The sequence below is a fragment of the Citrus clementina genome, unplaced genomic scaffold (assembly GCF_000493195.1).
Source record: "Citrus clementina cultivar Clemenules unplaced genomic scaffold, Citrus_clementina_v1.0 scaffold_3, whole genome shotgun sequence".
Taxonomy (NCBI): domain Eukaryota; kingdom Viridiplantae; phylum Streptophyta; class Magnoliopsida; order Sapindales; family Rutaceae; genus Citrus; species Citrus x clementina.
In genome coordinates, this window is record NW_006262339.1 from 21,308,671 (window position 1) to 21,324,775 (window position 16,105).

Below are 16,105 nucleotides of genomic sequence, written 5' to 3' on the forward strand. Positions count from 1 at the left end.
ACGGTACATTTGTATCTTGTGATGCTTTGTGCTCTGTTAATAAGTTGATTCTTGAGATAAAATAATTATCTCAGTTGAATCTTCTAAAGAATTATCAACTACCTAATTTAGGATGTCTTTCATCATCATCTAATTGATTTCATGTGTGCAACAAATGTTCTTATAAAAAATTGATATAAATTCTCTTTTAATCTAATTTACCTAATTATAGAAAGAAATATATGTACATGAGAAGAAAACAGCAGAAGAAATTGAATTTTCTCATTCTAGTTTTTTCTGACCCACGTAATAATAACATGTTACTTGATAATGTGACTTCTATTTGATGAAACGAATATTGTGTGGTTTGGATTTTATAAATAATATGGAATTGATCTTTTACCTCGTTCACACAAAATATGGATTTTATAGCATACGAAATGTCTACGACGGTATTAACATGACAGGAAGTAGGCTGCGACAAAAAAAGGTCCTTCTCGTAATCGATGATGTGGCTAATGTTGAGCAACTACAAAGATTAGTTGGAAAGCGTGATTGGTTTGGTCCGGGCAGCAGAATCATAATAACAACAAGGGATGAACATTTGTTGAAGTTGCATCGAGTCGAGGAAGTTTATAAGCTTGAGGCACTAACTTATGATGAGGCATTCCGACTCTTTTGTTTGAAAACCTTTGAAACCCAGAAGCCTAGGGAAGAATATGTTCATCTATCTCAACTTGTTGTAAAGTATGCTAGTGGTCTTCCATTAGCTCTCAAGGTTTTGGGTTCATTTTTATTTAGTAGACCTGTGGACGAGTGGACAAGTACCTTGGAAAGACTAAAAAGAGAACCTGAAAATGAGATTCTAGATATACTCCAAATAAGTTTTGAAGGGCTGAAGGAAGCAGAGAAGGAAATATTTCTCGATGTTGCCTGTTTCTTTAAAGGGGAGAAAAGAGATCGCGTATCGAAAATTCTCGACAGCTGTGGTTTTGAACCAGTAATTGGCATTGGTGTTCTTATTGAAAAATCTCTATTAACAGTATGTGAGGACAACAAACTGTGGATGCATGATTTGTTACAGGAAATGGGTAGACAAATTGTTAGGAGACAGTCCCCAGAGGAGCCTGGAAAACGCAGCAGATTGTGGGAGGAAGCAGACATATGCCATGTATTGTCACAAAACTCAGTAAGTGACTAATAAAGAGGATTGCAAATTTTTTGTCTTTTACCTATTAAAATCTCGAATGAACTATTTTGCTTATAATTTTCAGGGGAGTGAAGTAGTTAAGGGAATAATAGTTGATGATTATTACTTTCTCAAAGATAAAGTGCATTTAAGTGTTGGTCCAAAAGCATTTTCGAAGATGACCAACCTACGATTGCTCAAAATATGTAATCTGCAGCTTCGTCTAGGCCTTGAATGCCTCTCTAACAAATTGCGGTTGCTTGATTGGCATCAATATCCTTGGAAATCTTTGCCGTCAAATTTACAATTGGATAAAACTGTGGAGTTTAAAATGTGTTATAGCTGCGTTGAAGAATTGTGGAAGGGAACCACAGTAAGATCATTAATTTTGTCAGTAATTTATATTTTTTAATTGAATAATTGTTGATAACAATTTTATTATTATAATTGTATATGAATTAAAAAATATCATTTTAGCACCCTTTTGTTTTCAACAGCGCCTTTAAACGTGTTGAAAGTCATGAAACTCAGCCATTCAAAGAATCTGTTTAAGACACCAGACTTCACGGAAGTGCCAAATTTGGAGGAGTTGGATCTTTAAGGATGTACCAGGTTGCGTGAGATTCACCCATCTTTGCTGCTTCACAATAAGCTGATTTTGTTGAACTTGAAAGGTTGTACAAGTCTTACAACTCTTCCGGGCAAGATTGTTATGAAATCGCTTAAAACACTTGTTCTTTCTGGTTGCTTTAAATTGAAGAAATTTCCATGCATTGCGGGAGGTATGAAGTGTCTGCAGGAACTTCTTTTAAATGAAACTGATATCAAAGAATTGCCGCTATCAATTGAACTTCTATCTGGACTTGTTCTGTTGACTTTGAAAGGCTGCAAAAATCTCTCGAGTCTGCCAGTTACTATAAGCAGTTTAAAATGGCTACGAAATCTAGAGCTCTCTGGTTGCTCGAAACTGAAGATTTTTCCAGAGATAGTGGCTAGTATGGAAGACCTGTCCGAGCTCTATCTAGATGGAACTTCCATTACAGAAATGCCATCATCTATTGAACTTTTGATGGGGCTTGAATTGTTGAATTTAAATGACTGCAAAAACCTCGTGAGACTTCCCAGCAGTATAAAAGGTTTGAAATATCTCAAAACTTTGAATCTCTCAGGCTGCTTCAAACTTGAAAATGTGCCAGAGACAGTTGGGCAAGTAGAAAGTTTGGAAGAACTTGATATAAGTGGAACAGCTATAAGACGACCTCCATCCTCCATTTTTCTTATGAAGAATCTTAGAACACTCTTTTTTTCTGAGTGTAATGGACCACCATCATCTACATCATGGCATTTTCACTTTCCCTTTAATTTGATGGCAAAGAGCTCATATGCTGTACCTTTGATGCTGCCTTCTCTGTCAGGTTTGTGCTCTTTGACAAAATTGGATCTCCGTGACTGTAGTCTAGGGGAAGGAGTAATCCCAAATGATATTGGCAACTTATGCTCATTAAAAGTGTTGTATTTGAGTAAAAACAGTTTTGTTAGGTTGCCAGCAAGTATTGACGGTCTTTTCAATCTTGAAGAACTAGAGTTGGAAGATTGTAAAAGCCTTCAATCTCTGCCACAACTTCCACCCAACGTAAAAAGAGTTAATGTGAATGGTTGTACTTCGTTGGTGACATTATTAGGTGCATTAAAACTATGCAAGTCCGAATACACATTAATTGATTGTGTAGACAGCTTGAAATTTCCGGGAAACAATGGTTTGGCATTTTCGATGCTACAAGAGTACCTTGAGGTCAGTCTTCTAGCTACGCCAAAATTATGCCTAAAAAAATTAAGCAACGGTATGGACTCGTTCATTTTTTTAATTTTTTGGTTGCAGGCAGTGTCAGGTCCATTAAAAGATTTCAGCATTGTTGTTCCAGGAAGTGAAATTCCAAAGTGGTTCATGTATCAGAATGAGGGTTCTTCTATAGCAGTCACAAGGCCTTCATATTTGTATAATATGGATAAGGTTGTGGGATATGCTATTTGCTGTGTTTTTCATCTCCCGAAACATTCAACTCGTACGAAAAAACTATGGCCCGGACATCAGTTGGACTGCCAAATGATCGGTTCTCATAATAGGCCTACATATTATATTTCTTTTAAAGAGAAATTCGGTCAAGCTGTTTCGGAGTCGGACCATCTTTGGCTACTCTATTTGTCCCGACAACAATGCTATGGTAGTAGGTGGCATTTTGATTCTAATCATATTGAGTTGTCACTTACAAGCACGTAGAGCCCAGGATTGGATGTAAAGAGGTGTGGCTTCCATCCAGTTTATATGCGCGAAGTGGAGGAGTTCGACCAAACGGCAAACCGATGGAGTCGTTTTAATGCTTATAATCTAAATGAATTCAATCGCGATTTTGTTGGATCAAATCTGGAATTAGCCACAACATCAAAGCGAAGCCTTGCAGAATATGTTGGGGCAGCTGAAACCAGTGGAAGTGGCTGCTGTGATGATCACGATGAGGAACCACGACCTAAAAGATTTAGACAACTCGAAGAAGGGCACAGCCCGGGGGATATTATTGTCTCTGAATTTTGTTCGGAAGTACGCTTCTCAATTTCAATCTATGTTCTTTAAATTTGCATGTGGTACTTCATTTCCTTTTTATTTGTTTATTTATTGTATCTACTCTTGCATTATATATATCATGTTGGACCGAAGGTCATTTTTTCAGAAAGTACTCTGCAGGCAAAAATTTAGTTCCGCTAATATTCTTCAGAATCAGGAACTTCCTCACTTTCGTTCTCAAACTACGTGATACTGATTGGAAAATCTGTGTGGCTTTATGTTTTTAAACAAAGAAATTTAATGAAGAACTCTCAGATAGTGTGTGGGAATAAATAGCAGGATATTATTTTAATTTCTGCAGGGAAACAGGGATTGTGAGAGAGTATTTTTGAGAGCACTACAAGATAGATATTGGCTTTGAAGATTTTCTTGGAGTCAACTCGTTCTGTTACAAATATGAGCAAGGGACTGAATTGTCAGTTGACATGATGAGGGTAGTTTTCAGTTGGATTTAATGAAAATCAAGGACAGAATGCATAGGATGGGGAGTGGGGACCCAGTGTTCTTTTTCTGTTTACATATATTTGTAGAGACAATTTTTTTTATTTCACAAGTTATCCAATTTCGATACTGTCTCATCTTGACTTGAAGATGTTGCTCTCCTTTTGCCTTTTTTATGCTTTAAACACCATAGATTTGGTATTTCAATTGAGAGCCCTCAACATTAAGATTTTCAATTGATTCGGGTATATGTGTGTAACATTGCCTTCATTGGCAGATCATGCTTCACCAACCATCTTAAGATTTAAGGTCAATATGTAAAGTAGCATGTGATTTTGTGCTGCTATCATAAAAATTAAAAATGTCTTCATATTGTTTTAAAACTTATGATTTACTTATTTCTCCGTTATTAAAAGCATATATTGTTAATAGAGAAGCGTGAAATTTTGAAAATACTCATTGTTTGCTAATCTTTTTCTCGTGTCATGGCTACACAAGCCTCCTCATTCTTCTGCATCTCCTGATCTATGTCCTCCCCATTGTCCAAGATCACAGATACTCTGTCAAATGCTAATCCAGAAGCCTCATAAAGCAGGAGTTTATGTTCATCTGTTTCACTAGCTTTTGGTATGAGTTATTATTTCATATTACTTTTGTTTCAAAGTTTTGTTGTCTACAAACTTATTCGTACTGAAGGCGATACCAAAGAATACTCAGAGGGAAACGTCGGATTGCTTAATTCCTTATTTGATTGGATCCTTTTCAGGTTAAAGATCTAGGAGACTTGAAATATTTCCTTGGTATTGAGGTTTCTGCATCTAGGAAGGGCATTTTTATTTCTCAGAGAAAGTATGCATTGGAAATTATTAAGGATGCAGGGTTATTAGGGGCAGCTCCCATTGATACTCCCATGGAACGTGGCTTAAAGTTGTCTGATAAAAGTGAGCCACTCAAAGACCCATGGCGATATAGGCGATTAGTTGGAAGATTAATATATCTCACAGTTTCGAGGCCCGATATCACGTACGATGTCCATATATTAAGCAGATTTATGCACCAACCCTGGAAGGATCATTGGGAGGCAGCTTTACGGGTTGTGCGCTATTTAAAATCTGCTCCTGGCCAAGGCCTCTTCTTCTCATCAATTAGTGATCTTTGGTTGCGAGCATACTGTGACTCGGATTGGGCAGGATGCCCCCTTACAAGAAGATCTACTACGGGGTATTGTGTGTTCTTGGGCCCTTCGTTGATTTCATGGAGATCGAGGCGCCAGAAAACCGTCTCCCTTTCCTCAGCCGAAGCAGAGTATCGTGCAATGACTGGAGCTTGTTGTGAATTGACATGGCTTCGTTACTTACTTAGAGATTTGGGGATTTTACATCAAGAGGCTGCACTGCTATATTGTGACAATAAGGCTGCATTACATATAGCAGCTAATCCAGTTTTTCATGAACGTACAAGGCACATAGAGATGGATTGTCATTATATAAGAGACAAGATACAAGAAGGTTGTGTGATAACGAGATTTGTAAGTTCCGCAAATCAGCTTGCTGATGTGTTGACCAAAGCTTTAGGAAAAGAAATTTTCATGCCTATGGTTCGCAAGTTGGGAGTGCTGGACATTCACTCTCCAACTTGAGGGGGAGTATTGGAAAGTAGAATCAATTTATTCATTATATTGAGCTGTAAATATATCTTTCTATATGTATTCCTAAATTACAGTAGACTTTGATTGCATAGCTTAATTATAGGGATCCTACCATGTATAGCAAGTCAGTCACATATGTATATATACTCAATCAAATATCAATGAAAACATGCTTCTGTCCATTCTACTTTTCTCTCATATTTTACATGGTATCAGAGCTAGAACTCGCTGCACTTTAATCTCTCGTGTAGCATCTCTCTTTCAGCCATCATGGCCCTTGAAGATATTCCAAAAACCAGCAGTTCTGATCCACAAAAATCAGAGATTTCTGCAGATTTCTCCAAGGCAGATCTCTCCAATCCCTTCTTCGCTCACCATTCGGATAACCCCGGATTGATTCTCGTCTCCAAACCTCTAAATGGAGATAATTATTTTGGTTGGAAAAGGGCTATGGTTCGAGCTTTAAACTCCAAAAACAAGCTCGGATTTGTCAATGGTTCTATCAAAGTTCCTTCAGAAGAAACTGATCCTGAAGGCTATGCAATTTGGTCGAGATGCAATGATCTGGTTCATTCCTGGATCGTGAATTCCTGCGATCCAGAAATAGCTGACAGTGTGACTTATTATCCTACTGCTCATGAGGTTTGGGAAGATCTCTATGAGCGTTTCTCTCAAGGCAATGCAACTCGCATCTTCGAGATACAACGAGATATTGCTTCTCTTCGACAAGAGCAACTCTCTGTCTCAGCTTACTACACTAAGTTGAAAAGTTTATGGGATGAATTGGCAACTCATTCAGACATAGCACAAGACGATCGACAGAAATTGATGCAGTTTCTAATGGGTCTAAACGAAACTTATAGTGCAATTCGAGGTCAAATCCTGCTCATGAATCCTTTGCCTTCTATTCGCCAAGCCTACTCTTCAATCTCCCAAGAAGAGAAACAGCGCCTCTTTAGTTCAGCGCATACGAACACCGATTCAAACAGCAGCGCTGCTGCCATGGCTGTACGCAGCAAACCAACTCCTTTGGCAACAAAAAAAACCGAACAAACTCGCTCTCATGGTTTTCCAGATTCTCGCGATCGAATATACTCTCAAGCGCCAGAACTTGTAGAACCTCAAGAAGGAGATCGGCGTCGATTTGGCTCTGGGAGAGGTAGGCCTTTGTGTGACCACTGTGGGAATTTCGGCCATTGGATCCAGAAATGTTATAAGCTACATGGATACCCACCAGGCCATCCTAAAGCTAAAATAAACTCAGGCCAAAATTCAAATCGGCATAAAGGTATTTCTGTGGCTAATCAAGTTGGAGAGGGGTCAAACACAAATGAAGGCTCACCTACAATATCCGATGCTCAACTCAAGCAACTTTTGTCACTCCTGAATAATCAAAATGAAGGTTCTCACTCCAAAGCAAATACGGTAACAAAGCCAGGTTTGTCTAAAATTGTTTCCCGAAATTGGATTATTGATAGCGGGGCGACAGATCATATTACTTCATCATCTAAATTATTGCATAAAGATAACAATTGCTCGTTACCGCCTGTATTGTTGCCTAGTGGAGAAAGAGCAAATATTGTTGCAAAAGGGTCTTTACCTCTCAATTCCGTCTATTATCTACATAATGTGTTATCTGTGCCTACATTTAAAGTTGATTTGATGTCAGTTAGTCGTTTGACAAGAGGTTTGGGTTGTTCAGTGACATTTTTCCCTTCTTGGTGTATTTTGCAGGATCTGGCTACGAGGAGGACGATTGGTTTGGGTAAACAACGAGATGGGCTATATTTTTTGGTGGCATTAGCGACGAAGCAATCTATGTCAAAACCTTCCTCACCAAAAAATCGACTAGCCTGCAATCTCACCATCTCATCCACCGACCTCTGGCATAATCGCTTAGGCCATGTACCACCTTCTCGTTTAAGTTTTATTGCTAAGAATTTTTTGAATTTTTCTGTTAAGTCTAATAATGTTTGCCCCATATGTCCGTTGGCTAAACAAAGTCGTTTTCCTTTCAATAACAGTGTTATTTCCTCTACAAAACCTTTTGAAATAATTCATTGTGATATTTGGGGTCGTTATCAACACCCTTCCCTTACCGGAGCTTATTATTTCCTCACTATTGTTGATGATTATACTCGTTTCACATGGATTTTTTTGATGCGACACAAAAATGAAACACAATCTCTTTTAAAACGCTTTTTCAACCATGTTTCCACTCAATTTGACTGTCGCATTAAAACATTTCGCAGTGACAATGGTGGAGAATTTATCTCACTCCGATCTTTCTTTCACGATCATGGTGTTGTTTTCCAAACTTCATGCGTTTACACACCTCAGCAAAACGAGGTTGTGGAACGCAAACATCGCCATATCCTACAAGTAGCCCGAGCATTAAAATTCCAAGCACACCTACCAACCCAATTTTGGGGTGAATGTGCACTCACTGCTGTACACATCATCAATAGGTTACCTTCTCCGGTTATTTCTCTCAAAACTCCTTACGAACTTCTCTATTCAAAACCACCTTCCTTTTTCCATCTTCGTGTTTTTGGGTGTTTAGCCTATGCCACTAATGTTCACACTTCTCACAAATTCGACTCTCGTGCCATACCATCCATATTCATCGGTTATCCCATTGCTCAAAAGGGCTACAAATTATTTAATTTATCAACTAAAAATTTTTTTACAAGCCGAGATGTCAAATTCCACGAAACCATTTTTCCTTACTCATCCGTCCAAACCAAATTTTCTCTTCCATTGACAGCCCATCAATCAAGCCCAATTCCTTTAATTCCTTCTTCCCTTGACTCATCATTCAACTCTCATGTCATTCCACCAAGCCCCATTCCCTCATCCCAACTCTCTCCCAATTCTCCCGATCCAATTTCCTCTTCTCTTCCCGCGGTAGAACTACCATCTTCCCCTCCCCAAGCTGTCCTTCATACTTATTCCCGCCGTCCTAAACCTGCTACCCCACTAGTCTCAACTGACCCATCCCCATTACACTTCTCTGATCCATCTTCTCCAGCCCCACAATCCTCACCTCCTCCATTCCCTGAACCCGCTGCATCACAAGAACCCGAACCCGAACCCGGACCTGAACTTCGTCGCTCCAGCCGCAACACCGGTCCACCGGTCAAGCTCCACGACTACGTCTGCTCACATGTTTACTCCGACCAATCGGCCTCCTTAATTCCAGGTCCGACCAAAGGTACACGATATCCACTGGCTAATTATATTTCATATCATTGATATAAGCCTGCTTATCAGTCCTTTATTGCTCAAATCAGTCATCTCACAGAACCCAGGTCTTATTCAGAAGCTATCCTTCTCCCTGAGTGGCAAGCAGCAATGCGTTCTGAATTGCAGGCACTGCAGGAAAATGGTACTTGGTCTCTTACCTCTCTTCCGGCTGGTAAAACTCCAATTGGTTGTCGTTGGGTTTACAAGATTAAACATAAATCTGATGGATCTATTGAACGGTATAAGGCGCGACTTGTAGCCAAGGGTTTCACTCAATTGGAGGGAGTTGACTACCAGGATACTTTTTCTCCAACAGCAAAAATAATTTATGTTCGTTGCTTGTTGGCGTTAGCTGCTGCCCGTGGTTGGTCTCTTCATCAACTCGACGTCAATAATGCCTTTCTTCATGGTGACCTCCAAGAAGAAATCTACATGTCTCTGCCGCTAGGTCTTCGACGACAGGGGGAGGAACACTTGGTTTGTCGCCTCCACAAGTCATTATATGGGTTGAAACAGGCCTCTCATCAATGGTTTGCTAAATTCTCCGAGGCCATACGTTCAGCTGGATTTGTACAATCAAAAGCTGACTACTCTCTGTTCACCAAGAAGCAAGGCAAGTCCTTTACTGCTCTTTTGATATATGTTGACGACATTTTAATCACTGGCAATGATCCTGTGAGTATAGCTGATATCAAAAAATTCTTGCATAATCAATTTCACCTTAAAGATCTAGGAGACTTGAAATATTTCCTTGGTATTGAGGTTTCTGCATCTAGGAAGGGCATTTTTATTTCTCAGAGAAAGTATGCATTGGAAATTATTAAGGATGCAGGGTTATTAGGGGCAGCTCCCATTGATACTCCCATGGAACGTGGCTTAAAGTTGTCTGATAAAAGTGAGCCACTCAAAGACCCATGGCGATATAGGCGATTAGTTGGAAGATTAATATATCTCACAGTTTCGAGGCCCGATATCACGTACGATGTCCATATATTAAGCAGATTTATGCACCAACCCTGGAAGGATCATTGGGAGGCAGCTTTACGGGTTGTGCGCTATTTAAAATCTGCTCCTGGCCAAGGCCTCTTCTTCTCATCAATTAGTGATCTTTGGTTGCGAGCATACTGTGACTCGGATTGGGCAGGATGCCCCCTTACAAGAAGATCTACTACGGGGTATTGTGTGTTCTTGGGCCCTTCGTTGATTTCATGGAGATCGAGGCGCCAGAAAACCGTCTCCCTTTCCTCAGCCGAAGCAGAGTATCGTGCAATGACTGGAGCTTGTTGTGAATTGACATGGCTTCGTTACTTACTTAGAGATTTGGGGATTTTACATCAAGAGGCTGCACTGCTATATTGTGACAATAAGGCTGCATTACATATAGCAGCTAATCCAGTTTTTCATGAACGTACAAGGCACATAGAGATGGATTGTCATTATATAAGAGACAAGATACAAGAAGGTTGTGTGATAACGAGATTTGTAAGTTCCGCAAATCAGCTTGCTGATGTGTTGACCAAAGCTTTAGGAAAAGAAATTTTCATGCCTATGGTTCGCAAGTTGGGAGTGCTGGACATTCACTCTCCAACTTGAGGGGGAGTATTGGAAAGTAGAATCAATTTATTCATTATATTGAGCTGTAAATATATCTTTCTATATGTATTCCTAAATTACAGTAGACTTTGATTGCATAGCTTAATTATAGGGATCCTACCATGTATAGCAAGTCAGTCATATATGTATATATACTCAATCAAATATCAATGAAAACATGCTTCTGTCCATTCTACTTTTCTCTCATATTTTACACTTTAAACACCATAGATTTGGTATTTCAATTGAGAGCCCTCAACATTAAGATTTTCAATTGATTCGGGTATATGTGTGTAACATTGCCTTCATTGGCAGATCATGCTTCACCAACCATCTTAAGATTTAAGGTCAATATGTAAAGTAGCATGTGATTTTGTGCTGCTATCATAAAAATTAAAAATGTCTTCATATTGTTTTAAAACTTATGATTTACTTATTTCTCCGTTATTAAAAGCATATATTGTTAATAGAGAAGCGTGAAATTTTGAAAATACTCATTGTTTGCTAATCTTTTTCTCGTGTCATGGCTACACAAGCCTCCTCATTCTTCTGCATCTCCTGATCTATGTCCTCCCCATTGTCCAAGATCACAGATACTCTGTCAAATGCTAATCCAGAAGCCTCATAAAGCAGGAGTTTATGTTCATCTGTTTCACTAGCTTTTGGTATGAGTTATTATTTCATATTACTTTTGTTTCAAAGTTTTGTTGTCTACAAACTTATTCGTACTGAAGGCGATACCAAAGAATACTCAGAGGGAAACGTCGGATTGCTTAATTCCTTATTTGATTGGATCCTTTTCAGCTCTAGAAACAGAGAAGGTATATCACTACTATTTAATCTTTTTCTTTATTTGTATAGATCTTTACTCGTAATCAAAATGTTTAACTATAAGTCATACCATTGCTTTAGAGTTCAGTCGATCTCTTACACTGTCCTAACTAGTTTCCATATGAAGTTCGTTCTCAAAATGCAAAGAAATCCCGTGACTTTACTGACATACGCAAAAGGAAGAGACTGCTGGAGAGTAGGGATGAAGAAGAACAATATAACAAAAAAGCAGGTTAGGTCTGCCCCCTATTGTGGAAAACACAATGTCATATACTTGTTTGCAAGAATGTTTTGTTATAAATTTGAAGGCTGTCCTTAATAGCTATCGATCAGTGAGCTTGGACTTTGGCAACTTGAATAGCGATGAGAAGCTTTCTTATGAAAAGTGTATATAATTTTTGGAAATTTTTTAATTTTACCCCCGACTTAGAATGGCAATCTTCAATTTACCTTACAAAAATGTGAAAATATCAATTTTCAAAAAAAAAAAAAAATTGATAGGTTAAGTGTTCTGACCAAAAAATTTGATAGGTTAAGTGGTGGATTCAATTAATTGCATTATTTTGACCCAAAAAAAAAAAACCACTTCTATTTGAGTGCTTTATAGGTTAAGTGTTGTGCACATACCGAATTGAGAGCCACAGGTTATACATCGCCAACTCTTTCTCATCCCTTCATCATAAAATTTATTTCTTCTACTAAATAAAATGATAGATTTTCTATCGGGATTGATCTATAGCATTAGAAATTTTTGTAGCACACCTGCATGCTTCACGTGCTTGCTCATAAGCCAAACGTGGCTTGTTGAATTGGAAGCAGCCAGCTGCATGCTTCACTTGCTTGCTTGAATCGGTGCTTATATATATTAAAAATTGAGAGCTGCTTGGTTGAATTCGGTGGTTGTTCGTTGGCTTTATAAAGTGTTAAATATTGACAGCTGCTTCATTTATCAAGTTGCAACCCAGAGGAAAGCAGAGACAGAAGAAAACAAAAGAAAAAGAGAGAGAAAGAAAAGAAAAGAAAAGAAAAGGTAAATAAGAAGAAAGAAAAACCGAGAGAAAAAGAGAAGAAAAGAGAAGAAAAAGAAAAGAAGAAAAAAAATTAAAAGAGAGGAGGTAAGCGGAGAGTGAAGAAAAATAGAAAAAGGAAGGGAAAAGGAGAAAAGAATTAAGAAGCCGAGAGTGGGAAAAGAAGTTTAAAAAATATATATTGGACAGTTAGATTAATTTCTAGTAAATTAGTGGATAATAAATTTATGAAATTCAAACAATTATGTTATAGTTTTCATGATACATATCAATTTTTATATCAATTCTAACAATTTTATTTTATAACCCTATGTTTTACGAGAAATTCAAGTACCCCGGAACCCACAGGAGCTCCAATGAATTCTAGAGTAAAACAAGACATGTGAGTGAATTACTATTGTGTGTTCTATGACGCATTTACGTTTGATAGTATGATTTAGTATCGTATTATGATTATATACATGCACATTATATGACTGATTAATCATTAGATGTGATTGATAATCACCATATGTGTACCTTTCCTGATATGCTCTACGTGCATATTGAGAACTAGGATACTGTACGTGTGTAATGTAGTTAAATTCCACTGGGTATTGAGAGGTTTTTCCTCGCTCTACTTGTCCGATGATGAATAAAGGAGAAAAACTATTTTATGAAAAACGCATGGTACAGTATTAAGAATACTATAATTAATTAATGAAAAATCAATTTAATTATAATTAATTTAATTATAAGCATAGTATAGTATTAAGAATCAACACAAAAGCAGCCAGGTAGAGTTGCATTGAACTCACATTTTTAGCATGATGGTTTGAAAAATCAATTTAGAGATCGACACAAAAATACGAAGCATTCATTGTCTTTTAAAATAATTCAAAAATGTATTCCTAGATATAGTTTTGAAATATATCAAATTCGACAGATAATTATATAATTTCAACTTGATAATAGATTTTTAAAACTATATCTAGGAATGCTAGTAAAAGAAACATGTAGTAAATCGTTGTGTATGCTTCCTTTGACAATCCAAGCGTTTAAACTCTACTTATAGCGTACGCTTTTGAGTGGAGTGGTATCTTAACATAATACGCTAGCCAGGTTAATCAGTTAGCCTTGTTTTCAAATTCCCACATTGGAACTTTAGAATCCAATTTGAGAAAGTTTAAACAAAACTAGAGTAGAGATTTATCTATAATGTTGGAATTTGATAAAAAAAAAAAAAGGAATATAAAACCCAAAACTTGTGGTTAAATTAGTTAAAACTTTAAAATCTAATATGAGAAAGTTTAACCAAAGAATAGAGACTTATGTATAATATTAAAATTTGACCAAAAAAATAGGAACATTAACCCAAAGCTAGTGGTTAATTAATTGAACTTTGGAACCCATAAATGAGAAAGTTTAACTAAAACTAAATACTTATCTATAACGTTGAAATATGATGAAAAAATACGAACATGAAACCCAAAGCCTATAGTTAAATTAGTTGGAATTTAGAACTAAATATTTAACCAAGACTAGAGACTTGTGTATAAAGTTGAAATTTGACCCAAAAAACAGAAACAAGAAAAAACCCTTTATCATCCTTAGGGTTTCATGCAATAGTCTATTTCATCCCTACTCTTTAAACAATAGCCCAAAACATCATTTTGTTAACTCATGGTTAGTTAAATGTCATTTGTTAGTAATTCATTGAGATTAAAAAAGGATTTTCCATTAAAGAGAAAATTAAAAAAATAAATAAAATTTGACATATAATTAAAAATAATTTTTATCTAATCCCACTAAACATGAAATGCCAAAAAGATGAAAAACTTATATTTCAAGCAATTATTTTGCACTCCTCTTTATTTTGTTGGCATGAAAGTCCTATAAACTCTAGATCTAAGTACCAAAAATAATCACAATTTTCATATTCGTTTAAGCGTACTCTCTAATTGCACTATGAGCGGACTTAAGTAGATAGTGGTAAGGACTTGAGGAAACAATAATGGTCAAAGAAGAGTGGTGGTAAAGCTCAAAATAAAAATTTATTGAAGATTAAGAAGATATTTAACATATGCAAGCACACAAAAATTGATTGTGTTTTTGAGTTTTTTTCCAATGATTTAAAGATATTGTGTTAATTATGGTTTATTACTTATGATAATTATTTAGTGGCTATATCAAACTATTTCATCATTGATTTCATTTAAGAATAAATTAATGATTTTTGCATATTTTGTAGTGTTATTTAATTGTGTAAAAAATTTATTTTAATATAGTTTGTATCGCATTAATTAAAAATCTTGTTTTGCTCTCAATGAATTACTAGTTAATGGCAAAAAAATAATAGTGAGTTAGCAGAAGAATGTTTTGAACTTTTGTTTAAAAAGTAGGGATGAAGTGAGCTATTGCGTGAAACCTTAGGGATGAAAAAGGTTTTTTCCCATAGAAACATGAATCCCAAAACTAGCAACTAATTAGTTGGAACTTTAGAACCCGTATGTGAGAAAGTTTAACCAAAACTAAATATTTATCTATAATGTTAGAATCTGATAAAAAAATCAAAACATGAAAATTGGAATTTTAGAACCCAAAAATGAGAAAATTTAATCAAAATTAGAGACAGATGAAATCAATTTGGAACAACTACCCAACACATTGGTATTTAACCAAAAGTAGGAATATAATTATGTTATCATTTTTTCATAATTTATTTTATTATATTTAAATAAAATCTATTAACATATTTGTATCATTCAATATCTTATCCTAATTTATAATTTTCCTTATTTTAATATGATTTCTAGTATATTTTTTCAACGAAAACAAATTAATTGAATGGATAACCAGTAAAATGCCGGCTCTCCAGGTCGCAAAAGCAGGCTGTATGTCATACAGTACTGCACAGTAAGATGACCTGAAGGGTAAAACTGAAAATATTCTATCAAACACAAAATTAGTGAACCAATAAGTTGAAATATATGAACCTATAAATTAAAAAAATTAACCAAAATCAAGAACTAGTCTAACAAAAAAAATGGTATTTAACCTAAATAATTGAAATCTTATCAAGTTAATTGGAATATTAAATACAAAACTAGTGGAATAATAGTTAAAATAAATAAACCCATAAATGAGAAAGTATAACCAAAATTATGGGCTTATTTAACCAAAAATAAAATTATTAAAGTAAATTTTGTACTTCATCCAAATAATTGGAATATTACCAAGTTAGTAGGAAACATTCAACATAAAAATGATAGAATAATTAGTTGAAACATGTAAAACAAAAGGGGAGAAAGTTTAACCAAATTTAGGTACTTATCAACGAGAAATGAATTTACTTGGAATCTAACCTAAAATATTAATATTTAATGAGTTTAGTAGGAATATTGAACACAAAGCTAGTGGATTGGGAAGTGGAACAAATGAACCAATTAATAAGAATGTTTAACCTAAATTAGGGGCAGATGAAATTAGCTTGGAACGTCTACCTAATATATTGATTTTTAACCAAAAGAATTAGGAGATGATTATTTTAT

The 16,105-nt window shown here is 36.1% G+C and overlaps 1 protein-coding gene across 1 annotated transcript; it reads left to right on the forward strand.

Annotated features, from left to right (window-relative positions):
* Positions 1-439: 439 nt before the first annotated feature.
* LOC18048464 (TMV resistance protein N) lies at positions 440-5,868 on the forward strand. The gene is made up of 6 exons (XM_024187112.1): positions 440-1,168; positions 1,254-1,541; positions 1,929-2,960; positions 3,048-3,179; positions 3,447-3,764; positions 4,996-5,868. Exons 1-6 carry the CDS (start codon positions 440-442, stop codon positions 5,866-5,868), a joined length of 3,372 nt encoding a protein of 1,123 aa, XP_024042880.1.
* Positions 5,869-16,105: the final 10,237 nt, after the last annotated feature.

Bases quoted from the DNA above. Each gene is read 5' to 3' on its own strand.
- LOC18048464 (XM_024187112.1), top strand. From the start codon at position 440: ATGACAGGAAGTAGGCTGCGACAAAAAAAGGTCCTTCTCGTAATCGAT. The intron at 1,542-1,928 runs GTAAGATCATTA...TTTAAATTGAAG, and splicing joins AATTGTGGAAGGGAACCACA to AAATTTCCATGCATTGCGGG. The intron at 3,765-4,995 runs GTACGCTTCTCA...GATCCTTTTCAG, and splicing joins TCTCTGAATTTTGTTCGGAA to GTTAAAGATCTAGGAGACTT.